This window comes from Pogoniulus pusillus, chromosome Z (genome assembly GCF_015220805.1).
Source record: "Pogoniulus pusillus isolate bPogPus1 chromosome Z, bPogPus1.pri, whole genome shotgun sequence".
Taxonomy (NCBI): Eukaryota; Metazoa; Chordata; class Aves; order Piciformes; family Lybiidae; genus Pogoniulus; species Pogoniulus pusillus.
The window spans coordinates 54,965,448-54,978,247 of record NC_087309.1 but is presented as its reverse complement, the minus strand read 5'-3'; the positions used below and the strand labels follow the sequence as shown (position 1 = coordinate 54,978,247).

Below are 12,800 nucleotides of genomic sequence, written 5' to 3'. Positions count from 1 at the left end.
ATGATTGCTGTGGTGTGTAAAGTAAGATCTGTTTGCTATCTCTGAGAAGTGAAAAGTAGTTTCAGAGAGCAAACAGGGTTAAAGTTGGGGATGTGAAATATTACCTGTATAAGTAGAGTTAACTGGTAGCACATATGCATTAATTTATGCAGTACAAATCCAAATGCTGGTATCAGGCTGACTGCTTTCTTTTGCTGTAAAAAGACATCTGCTTCGTAGCGTAATTGTGAAAGGAAGACTTGAAAGACTGGAAGCTGGCCAATGTGATACCCATCCACAAGAAGGATCGTAAGGAGGAACTGGAAAACTACAGACCTGTCAGCCTGACCCCAGTGCCAGGCAAGGTGATGGAACAGGTCATCTTGAGTGCCATCACAAAGCACCTACAGGATGGCCAAGGGATCAGGCCCAGCCAGCATGGGTTTAGGAAGGGCAGGTCCTGCCTCACCAACCTGATCTCCTTTTATGATCAGGTTCCCTGCCTGGTGAATGTGGGGCAGGCTGTGGATGTAGTCTACCTGGACTTCAGCAAAGCCTTTGACACTGTCTGCCACAAGAAGCTCCTGGCCAAGCTGGCAGCTCATGGTTTGGACAGATTCACTCTGATATCGGTCAGGAACTGTCTGGAGGGCCAGGCCCAGAGAGTGGTGGTGAATGGTGCCACATCCAGTTGGCAGCCAGTCACTAGTGGTGTTCCCCAAGGATCAGTGCTGCAAGGATCAGGCCTCTCACCAACTTTGTCACCCTTCCTTTGACGCACTCCAGCACCTCAACATGTATCTTGAATTCAGGAGCCCAGAACTGGACACAGGACTCAAGGTTGGCCTAACCAGTGCTGAGTACATGGGAAGAATAACCTCTCTTGTCCTACTGGCCACAATGTTCTCTCTTGAATTGAGGAGCCCAGAACTGGACTGATACTATAATTTACCACTAAAAGTACTTAGTTGAGCCTTTTCTGGAGTTGTAAAGGTATGTCATGAAATGTAGGAGGCAAGCACATGTCTTTTCCTCAGGAAATTGTATATATTTTTTTTTCTGAAGGTGTAATAAATCCAGATTGGTCAAAGTTTCCTTCTACATCAAATATTCTCGGCCTTTAACTGTTATCATGACCCTCAACTAGACAAGACTAGACTGTTGAGTCCAGAATTAGAGCAGTCCAGATTCAATTTCAAGTGTAGAAGTGAGGCATTTGCCAGTTATACCCTTCACAATACAGTCAAGGCTGCTGAGGGAATTTGCTGCGAGGATACTTTTGTCTTTTAACTTACCCATTTTATCTGCAGAGTGCCAGTTGTATCTAAATACTTAGCAGTTTTTAACATGTCAACACTAGGTCCATGCTACAGTGAGGTTGTTTAGAGAGGTCAGAAAGACTTCAGTATCTGTGTTTTGGTGAGGCAAGTTAATGTCACGTGCATTTACAACCATCAGCACAAATAAAGCATATGAGAATCTTCTGTGATTTGCATTAGACTGGACAGCACGTAATAGGAACATATTATTTGTACCTCTTAAATTTCACAGAAACAAATTGATATTCCACTGTCAATCCATTAAAGGGTTCAGTCCTTACAGATTCTCTTCACAGGATAAAATAGGGCCTTCAAAGTATTTTCAGAGAAAATGTTCTGCCAAAATAAATGCTCCCAAGCCAGAGACAGATGTTCTACTGTAGCAAATGCTGTCAGGCCAGAGGCAAGTCATAAGTAGTCTTGAGACAGAAATGCTGTCCATTGATGCATAAAGTATGTCAGATTAGGGCTTTGAAATATACAAGTTTCCTAAGACATCAATTTGTGGTTGATTTCAGAGCTAAGTATTTCAAAATATGAATTAAAAAAAAAAAAAAATCTTCCATTGTCAATTCCATACTTTTGGGTTCCAAAACTTCATGGGAATTATTTCGTCATCTCTCATTTACACCAGAATTTTCTTGTTTCCTTGAAATGGTTTAAAAAATGCTTTCATTTATGGTATTTAAAGAATACATCTACTTGATACAGAGTAGTCAGAGATGAGAAAGATGGCCAGCATTTAGGACTGGCTGAGTTCCTTACTCTGCTGCCAAGGAGAAGTTCACATGCCCTGCACAAACTGTTTCAGATAATTCATGTCTGAATATGATCTGTAAAGGAGCTTTGCACTGAGGTTGATTTCAATTCACACCACTTTGGATCATTCTGTACCTCATCCAAGAGGTTTCTGGTACTTTTTATTCTCTTTAGTCAGTGATTCTGATATACTTTGGAATATTTTTTTTTTTTTTTTGGTAGATATTATTTCTTTTCACACACTTTCAGCAGAAACCTAAGCAAGTGAAAATGTAACTTAGAAGGAGCATATATGGATACGCAAAGATTATTTATCTGGACAGCTGCCAGGTATGGAGTGACAGAAAATACAGAGGACTATGATGAAGTTACATCTGGACACGACTAACAGTGTGTCTTTGTCCCCTTCCACATTCCCTGCTCCTTGACAGCTTAAGCCTGTCCTAGCTTTGTTGTGTAGTTCAGCATTAATCTTGCATTCCCAGTGCTTTCCTCGCCATTTTTACAGTGAGTTAGTGCCATACCAGGTGGATTTCGAGGTGCTTCTGTAGTATGAATTATTGCAGCTGCTATTGCTGGGTAATTGAGGACTGCTGTAAATGGGACTGGTGCAGGGTCCAGTTGGAGGCTTGTAGCTAGTGGTGTTCCCCAGAGGTCAGTGCTGGGTCCAATCTTATTTAGTGTCTTCATCAACAACTTGAATGAAGGGGTGAAGTGTACTCTTAGCAGGTTTCCTGGTGATACAAAACTGGGGAGAGTGGCTGACACAGCAGAAGGCTATGGTGCTGTTCAGCAAGACCTGAACAGGCTGGGCAGCTGGATGGAAAGAAAGCTCATGAAATTGAACAAGGGCAAGCATAGAGTTGTGCACCTGGGGAGGAATAAGCCCATGTGCCAGCTGAAAAGCAGCCCTGTGGAGAGCGACCTGGGTGTGCTGGTGGGCAAGTTCACCGTGAGACAGCAATGTGCTCTTGTGGTGACAAAGGCCAGCATGGTGAGGGAGGCTCTTCTTCCCATCTACTTCACCCTAGTGAGGCAACATGTGGAGTATTGTATCCAGTGCTGGGCTCCCGACTTCAAGAGAGGCAAGGAATTACTAGAGAGAATCCAGAGGAGGGCTGCAATTGTGGACTGAAACATCTCTTACAAAGAAAGCCTGAGAGACCTGAGGCAGTTCAACCTGGAGATGACAGGGAATTTTATCAATGCAGATATATCTAAATGGCAGGTGTCAGGAGGATGGAGTATCTCTTTTTAGTGGTGCCTAGTGATAGAACAAGGGACAATAAGCCAAAACTGGAAGATCCACCTAAATAAAGGAGGAATTTCCTTAAAGGTGATGGAACTCTGGAGCAGTGATCTTCTCTAGAAACTTTCAGAACCCACCTGGATGCACCCCTGTGTGGCATATAGGTGAACCTGCTTTAACAAGTGGCTTGTACTAGATGGTCTCTGAAGGTCCTTTCCAACTCCTATCATTCTGTGATGCTTTGAATATGCTGAGAGACACCAACCAAATCTCTGTATTTCCGGCATTCATTTTTTTATGCCAAACCATCAACCATCAGCCAATTAATCGCTCAAAAGCTTAAGAATCTTGCATTAATCAAATACATCAGTTCAGCTATTGGTTTATAGTACAATGAGTCTGATGGATATTCTTGTCTCTGATGGCCATAGTCCTCAATGATTGTTAGTCTGTGATGTCAAGATGACCAGACCTGTGAGCAATTTGGCAGAGCAGAATCCGGCTGTGCGCTTTGATATTCCTAAGAGCCTTTAAATAGGACAATTGGATGCTGTTTACCAAGCAGCTAGTGTTCTAACATGGAAATACATTAGTATCTAAAATTTATTTGCAGTGTTATTTTTCCCTCCCTTGTGAATAATATGTGTAAACTGTCTTCAGCTTTGCTGTTAACACAATTCCTTTGAATTCATAACATCTTTTTTAAAGGCAATTATTCATAAATATTTTGTTTTCACAAAAAAATGAAAGAGAATGACTATCAAAAATTCTGTTTGTTTCCTTTTATGCTCTTGTTCAGGAGCAAGGTGTTCTCACTGAAACTTCTTGTTCTTAAAGGTTTTCCTTTGTTATGAAACACATTATGTTACCACAAATTCTTAATGAGTATACTGATAACTCATCATTATAAATAGATATTAGGAGCAGCCTTTTATTCTGACCATTAAAAGCCAGCCATTAATGCATGTGATTATGAGACCTAGTTCACTTTACCTTCCATGGTGCTCTATTTAGCCTCCTAGAGGAGGAAAAAGAGATTTTGTGCTGTACTTGAAAGCAAATTACAGGCTTTCATTTTCTGCATTGCACTGAAGTCTGCTATATCATTTGATTTAGACAATAGAACATATGTAGTTGAACAAAACTTGCAAACTCTGGCATGTTAAAAAATCAGTTAAAAAATAGTCCAGAAATAATTTATCAGTCTTATTTGGTAAATAATTGATCAGATCAGACTCCTATTTTTTTCAGCCTTGACATTTAAAATGTAGGAAACAAAAGGGCTCCAACTGAGAACTTGGCTGTATTAAAAACCTTTAAGGAACTTAACAGACAATATGAAATTGTACAGAAGGTACACAAAAATGATAATTTTCAGCCTTGGAGCTTTGCCTTTGAGTTTTTCTTTGCCTGAAAGCAGTATTAATCTTGTCAAGTAGGCAATGCATTTTTCCAACTTGGAGGGGTTAATCTTTCAAAATGTGCCTTGTTTAGCTTACCTTGACACAATGCAACAAGCAGCAGCTATACAAGGCAAAACCATTAACAAGGAAATATGGTCCAACTGCTTAATTAGCCAGAATAAAAAGGATCTTTGTCAAACATTCATCTGTTGCCTGTGATACACATGACAGTTCACTGGCAAGGATGGTGCCTTTTCTGCTGTAATATGCACTTCCTTTACTTATATGCAGTATCAGTGAAAAAATGAAGAGACTGCTTTCAGACTATGAAAGTATGCATCACTGACATGGTGCTAGAAAGCTTCCAGTGAATACAAATACCGTACAAGTTGAGTGTCAAACATGCTGTATGGATTCTACAAGGAAAAATCTGTACTGTATTGTGATCTGGAGTAAATAATTCCATTTAGGATAGAGAGAACAGGATAATGGAAAGTACCTAGAAACTTTTGAATAAGTACATATTGAGTCATTAGGTTTTCTTTTGCTTTGACAAAACTAGTGGCAAAGTTTATATTCCACAGCTATGCTTTAGCAAACTTAGTTTATGCAGAATTATAGAATCACAGCATGCTTTGGACTTGGAAGGTCATCTTGTCTAATCCCCCTGCAGTGTGCAGAAACATCTCCAACCAGATCAGTTTGCTCAGGGCCCCATGAAGGTAGACCTCGAGTTTCTCCAAGGGTGGGGCATCTACTACATTTCTGGGCAACCTATTCCAGTATTTCACTACCCTCACTGTAAAGAACTTCCTCCATATGTCCAACCTAAGTCTGCTCTGCACCAGTTTCAGACCATTGTCCCTTGTTATATCACTAGAAGCCCTTCTAAACAGTCCCTCCCCAGCCTTTCTGCAGGTGTCCTTCAAATATTGAAATACAACTTTAAGGCCTTCCTGGAGCTTTCTCCAGATGAACAACCCCAACTCTCTCAGCCTGTCTTTGTAAGAGAGATGCTCCAGCCCTCTGATTATTTCTGTAGCCCTCCTCTGGACTTGTTCCAGCAGGTCCATGTGCTTCCTGCGTTGAGGACTCCAGAGCCATATGTGCAATACTGCTCTTGAGGTGTCACCAAAACAGAGCAAAGTGGCAGAATTGCCTCTCTTGGTCTGCTGAATGTGATACCTACTGATAAATCAAAGAGCAACCAGCTAACCTGTCAAATTATTAGTAAAAGTGTATTACAGTTCTGAGGTGGAGAAGCACATTAGATTATATGCTCAAATACAGGGTTCTCACCAAAATGAAAGTGTAGAGATAAAATATCACCGAAACACTTGAATATATATATGCAGTTTACTAATTACACATGTTTTGTGCCATATGGATGGAACAGTGTAGTCTGAGGTTTGGTAGGTGTCATGGATTGAGTTCAATCTGCTGCTGTTGTTCATACCATGGTGCAATCATGACAGCTTCAAAAAAGTGAAGTGCTGACTGGAGCAAAGTATTATGGGGCTTGAAGTTCAGATTGCAACATGGGAGGCTTCTTGTTGCTGTTTCTGGGTTCCAGGTTCTTGAGTTTTTGTCTTTTCCACTACGATGATGGTGGGACAAGGAGGGGTGGGGGAGTAGTTTTCTGGCTTGGGTTTTTGGCTCACTTGCTGCTGCATTTGCGTTGTGCATTTTCTGCAAATGAAGTGAGTAAATTGTGCATTTAGTACTATGTTCATCTGATTTTGCTCAGCGAACTCTATTCTTATCTCACTTTGGTTTTGTCTCAATTCAAAGTTTTTATGTGTTACTTTTCCCCCATTTCTGTGCTGGGAAAAGAGACAGGTTAGCCCACTGGTTTGGTTTGACCCATTTTCTTCCAATTCAAACCATTACAGTAGGTCAGTGTAGCAGTATCAGCTATATACTCTGGGTTGTCCTAGGCTGGATTGAGCCCAGAGGACCTCCAGTTCTCTGTGTCATTTCTCTCCCATCTAACCATGTATTCTCTCTCACATGTCCCTTTACATTTCTAGACATAGTCACTGGGGTCGGAGTGGCTGGAGAGCAGCCAGACAGAGAGGGATCTGGGGGTACTGATTGATACCCGCCTGAACATGAGCCAGCAGTGTGCCCAGGTGGCCAAGAGAGCCAGTGGCATACTGGCCTGCATCAGGAATGGTGTGGTCAGCAGGAGCAGGGAGGTCATTCTGCCCCTGTACTCTGCACTGGTCAGACCACACCTTGAGTACTGTGTTCAGTTCTGGGCCCCCCAGTTTAGGAAGGACACTGAGATGCTTGAGCGTGTCCAGAGAAGGGCGACGAGGCTGGTGAGAGGCCTCGAGCACAAGCCCTACGAGGAGAGGCTGAGGGAGCTGGGATTGTTTAGCCTGGAGAAGAGGAGGCTCAGGGGTGACCTTATTGCTGTCTACAACTACTTGAGGGGTGGTTGTGGCCAGGAGGAGGTTGCTCTCTTCTCTCAGGTGGCCAGCTCCAGAACAAGAGGACACAGCCTCAGGCTGCGCCAGGGGAGATTTAGGCTGGAGGTGAGGAGAAAGTTCTTCACTGAGAGAGTCATTGGACACTGGAATGGGCTGCCCGGGGAGGTGGTGGAGTCGTCGTCCCTGGGGCAGTTCAAGGCGAGGTTGGATGTGGCACTTGGTGCCATGGTCTAGCCTTGAGAACTGTGGTAAAGGGTTGGACTTGATGATCTGTGAGGTCTCTTCCAACCTTGGTGATACTGTGATACTGTGTGATACTTTCATGACTGGGCAGAGAATACCTAGTTCTTGTCTACCCGTTCAGCATCCCTCACCACCGAACAGCAGACTGTTGTCTGGCAGAGACATTTGTAGTCTGCCCATATAAAAACTGTTCTGCAATGACTGACAGCTGGTTTACAATGAAAATATCCTGGTTTTGTAATTAAGCTTCTTCTTTTCCCTAAAGGGCTAACAGTAGTGTCAGCCAGGCACTACTGCTGCAAAGAAGTGAACATGTTATGCCCCTCATTTAGATGAGAGTACCTGGCTCTGGTTTCTTGAGCATCTTGAATTGCAGCTGTGATGATCAAGTACTGCCAGAGATGACACAGTGATTAACAGATATGTGGCAATATGGAACAGTCTCTCACTAGTAAAAGCTGTATTTGATTGTAGTAGTGTTTCTTCTCCTGTGCAGTGATTGACATGTTTGTACACTGTAACCACAAAAAAACCCCATACAGTCAAATAAAGCTAAGGGCTGGTATAAAATAATGACTTTTAACTCTTTTCATCAGTTCACTTTTGCTTCCTATTGGAGCTGCAGTATCTTAACTGATCATTTTTTTGAACAGATGTTTTAAACGGTTCCATTTAGTTGTGCTTTGAAACTAAATGTAAGTGCTTTTATAGGAGAGAGGTGGTTTAGGAAGTTACTTGGTATTTAGCTTTTAATTTCTCATATCTGCCATCTTGCTAATGTTTTTGTCTGGTTTACATCCAAGAGTAAGTGCAGGTTTGCTCAGATAAGCTGGCTGATTTTTAACATCAATTTTGAAGGCATTTTCCAAGTCAAAGGTAATGGATTTAGAAACGAGTAGAGACGATTAATGAGTTAAGATTAATGGATATCCCTAAGTGAGTAAACAGGTCCTTCAGATGCCAACCAGAGCTCTCAGTGTGGTGTGGAATGCAGATCTTCTGAGGGTGCGCTCAATTCTGGTATGTCATTGACAAAGCATCAGTCCTAGCATGGACCTCTAAGGTACACCACTTGTAAATAATCTCCATTTGGACATTGAGTCATTGATGCCTATCCTCTGGATGACCCATCCAATCAATTCATTGTCTACCAACCAGTCTATTCCTCAAATCTGTACCTCTCCAGTTTAGAGGAAAGAATGTTCTAGGGTTACCAAGACCATGTCTTGCCTTTGGTAAAGCCATGCTGGCCTGCTTGAATCACCTCCCTGGATTTCTTGTCTCTTAGCATAGCGTCTAGGAGGATCTGTTCTGAGAAATGAAGGTGAGGCTGACAGATGAGTAGTTGCAAGAGTTCTTCCATTTTTAAAAAATGGCTTCAATGTTTCACTTTTTCCAGTCACCAGAAACTTCACCTGACAGACAGGACTTTTGAAATGCCAGGAAGAAGGGCTTGGCAAGTACATCAGCCAGTTTCCTGAAGACTCTGGGGTGCGTCCTGTCCAATACCATAGGCTTGTGTATGTTTGGGTCCACATGTGGTCAGGAACCTTGTCTTCACTTACAGTGATAGGGGTTTTGCTCCCGAGGTCCACTGACTCAGGAGGTGTGGAAAGAGATCTTGCCAGTGATGATTGAGGCAAAAAAGCTGTCAAGTACCTCACTCCCCTCCTTGTCCATTGTTACGAGTGTGCTCTTCAGGGAAAGCACACATTCTTTGACTTTCCTTCTCTGGTCGACACACCTTTAAAAGCACTACTTATTTTTCTTTGTCTACCTTGTCAAGTTCAGCTCTAGCTGCAGTATGGCCTTTTTGACTCCATTACTACACAACCAGGCAATGTCCCTGTCTTATTCCCATTATTCCTGTCCCTGCTTGAACTGCCTGTGAATTTCCTCCTCCCTCTTTGGTCAGAAAGTCTTGACTCAGCCATGCCAGTCTCTTGTCTTGTCTGGTTTCTTAGACCTGAGGATTAGGAGCTCTTGTGCTGTATAGAAAGCATCCTTTAAGATCTCCCAGGCCTGTTCTGCTCTGTTGTCCCAAGGAATCCTACTGGCTCCTTGAACAAGCCAATTTAGAAATTTGCTTTTCTAAAATTCAGGATCCTAACTTTGCTCTTCACCAGACCGATGTCTCTTATGACAGTAAACTCCATTAATGTGTGATCTCTGGAGCTGAGCCTGCCTCAAGTCTTGACATCACCAATTAGCTAACTCACACTGGTGACCATCAGGTCCACTATTGCATCCTCTCTGGTAGAGCTGTCTGTTACCTCTCTTAAGAAGTTATCCTCAATGCAATACAGGAGTCTTGAAAAGGAGGGTTGTTGTCAAGCGAGGAGAATGTTGAATTTGCTGAGAGGCTCTAAGGATGCTTTCATACAACAGTGCATTTCTTCTAATATATATTGGTATGCCCCTGAACAGATGCGTTTTTAAATTGCGGTTTTGTAGGGGTTTTCTGGGAGGGAGGTTCTTTTTTGGGAAGGAAGGAAGAAAGGGACTAGAATTTAATTTCTTCCCTGTCAGCCATGTGGGTCTGTTCAGTTAAATTATGAATCACCTAGATAGAGTATTCTAAGTATTCTTTTTTTTTTCTTTTCATAAATATCTCCTCTGTTATGCCTGCTAATGCAACTGAATTTCAATGATATTGTTCCTCAAGTTGCCAAGGAATTCTATAGCTAATACAGATTAATAGAGATTAAGGGCAGTAAAATTTTTAGATTACGTAGTATTTGGTTTGCTGACATGTAATTTGTGTTTGTGTGCTGTAGTCATTCACAGAAGCATACAATCTTATGTTTCAAAGGCACCAGTTAAAGAAGAACTTCCTTCCTCTGGTTACTGTTTTCACTGGCTTGTCATCCACTACTGAAAGGAAATTAATAAATACGTTGAAATCCTGATTTTTAACTAATTAGGGTTTGTCATCCAGTCAATTTTAGTGTAATTTCTGCTATGCAAAACCAAAGAATCTGTAGTTCTATGTTTCTTTTCGGAGGCATAAGTCATCCTCAGCTGTATTTCTGATGTTTTCTTTATAATGCATTCTCCTTGATTGCTAAACCATCCACAGGTTTTGATTGTTCCATTTAAGTGTCAGGGCCACTAGTTGAGGCAGTTTTCTACTCTGTAAGTATTCCTATATGGCTTTAATATCAAAAAGCTGCTGCTTCTCAGACTTTAACTGAAGTGGTAATTTTAATGCTTTATACTGAAGAAGGTTCTTTGAGTTGCTTTTTCATCGTGACTCATTAAATCCTTTTCAGAATCTGTTTTCCAGATTATAGCCTGTCATTCTGTGGCCTGCCAGAAGTTTGTATTTGAATTTGAAGGTGTAGAGATTTTAGTGTAATTCAGTAAGCCAAATCAAAAAGGAGTTTGAGTAATGACTAGTTATTTACATCTGAGAGAAGATCTGCTGTTGATATTTTGGAGTTACTCGTAGAGTGATGAAATTTAAAGAACTGATGTGTTTCTGCACGTGTGAAAAAAAGGGCATTTTTAATATAAGCAAGATAAAAGTAAGATAAAAACTCAGTTATCTGAATGCTTATGTCAGTAGGGGGAATAATCTTTTGGCTCATACCATGGTTGGCATTAGCTGTTTTTTAGATCTAAATAGAGATAAGCAATAAATCATAATGCTAATGTTAAGTGACAGAATTGAAAAAATAAACTAACCTTTTAATTTTACATCTCAATTTTATTCAGAAATCACAATGCAGACATCAGAGACTGGATCGGATACAGGTTCGACTGTGACTTTACAGACATCTGTGGCCGGCCAAGCAGCAGTGCCCACACAGGTAGTACAGCAAGTACCAGTTCAGCAGCAGGTAGGTGGCTGTTGGTTTTGCAGGGATTTTTAAAGAATAATAGTTCAGAAAGGGCAGTTCTTTTCAATGTAGTGGAGAACCTGATTTTGTACAAGGCTGCTAAATGAACTCTTATTCTTTCATCAGCTTTATTTCTGCTGAAAGTAAAGTACCCAGAGAAAGGCAAGCTGTTTTCAAGACCTGTTTCTCAATTAGAGCACCTAATAAGCACCACTAGTTTGCATAGATGGTTCTAACCATAGGTTGTTATGGAATTAATTTAATAGCTCATAGAAATTTACTTTGTGTTTCTGAATATTTACATTTTTTACTTCAAATAATGAATATGTCTCTGATATTGCTGGCTATATCATTTCTCCTTTCATTTGGATGTGAAAGTAAGTGCAGTATGAATGTAAGATGTGAAGCATTATCCTTTGCATCTCTGCGCTTGACTCCCTGCAGATCTTTGCACGATGTCATGAAAATGTTTGTGGCATGGCAATCCTTGATGTGCATTTTCCAGGAAAGTAAGAAGACTTTTGTGGCAGCCAGCGCTAATGTTTTTTCCTAACTCAGTATATAATGCCTCACAGCTACATGACTATAGTTTCTGCTTGTACCTTCAAGTGTCTTGTAGGATGCAGGCTTGCTTTAAAAAAAAAAAAGTCCAGAAAAAACATTGAATTTGGATTTGATAAATTGTATCTAAATGCTTAGTTTTACTCAGAATTGCTTAAAGTACTTTCTCCTGAATTCAAACTATTACATACCTTGCTCTCTCTCTTTACTTGAATGTTGATTAGGATAGAAGACATGGTACTTTTGAGTACCATGTTCGGTTTTGATTGGAGTTTCTATGATGCTTGAACTTTGCTGACCTTTGGAGGAGTTTTTGTCTGGTTAACTCTTTTGCAAGGTTTGAAGTGCAAGACTTTTATTTTTTAAATACTGTCTGTATAACTTGTCTGATTTTTACATTCTTTTGTGATGATAGGTGTTTAGTAGCTGTAGTTTAAGTGGGTTTTAATTTGTTATGCATGTATTTCAGCTTTCTATATTAAAGATGGCAATTTGGTAGTGCTACACAGTTGCTTGTTTTAACCAAATAGGATGTACATGTGATGGTTTAATATTACACACTGACTTTTATCCATGTAAGTGTTAGGAATTGAAGACCAGTAACAAGTTAATGGCCTGTAGAATACAGAATTGTGGTGGTTTGGGTGTTACCCTCCCCCCACACTTTGGAAATCACCCAGACTAGACTCAGCCAGCTCTGGAAATATGAATAAAGCTTATATTTACAGATGGCACAATATACAAGCAGATATTTACAGTATATACAGTTATATACAGAAATATACAAGGTAAAAGGCAATACAGAAACATAACAGCCCTCCCAGAAACCTGAGTCCCCAGGAGGGGCTCTCAAGCACCCCTGCACCTTCCCCCTGCCCCTCTCAACCTTACCCCAGTCCCAAGGAAGAATAGAGGTTCGGACAGGGGGTTAGGAAGCAAAGTGGATTAGTCCAAAATGGAGGGTGAGGTTAGAAAGTAAGATGCATCTCAGCCAGTTTCCCAGCAGCAGC

The 12,800-nt window shown here is 41.1% G+C and overlaps 1 protein-coding gene across 2 annotated transcripts in view; it reads left to right on the top strand.

Annotated features, from left to right (window-relative positions):
- The window catches only part of RFX3 (regulatory factor X3), a 122,034-nt gene that overhangs the window by 48,119 nt on the left and 61,115 nt on the right, over positions 1-12,800 (top strand). For both annotated transcript variants that reach the window (XM_064176608.1, XM_064176607.1), the window contains exon 2: positions 11,105-11,229. In XM_064176608.1, the coding sequence (XP_064032678.1) occupies positions 11,113-11,229 (117 nt within the window). In that variant the 5' untranslated portion in view covers positions 11,105-11,112. The remainder of the gene's footprint in view (positions 1-11,104; positions 11,230-12,800) is intronic.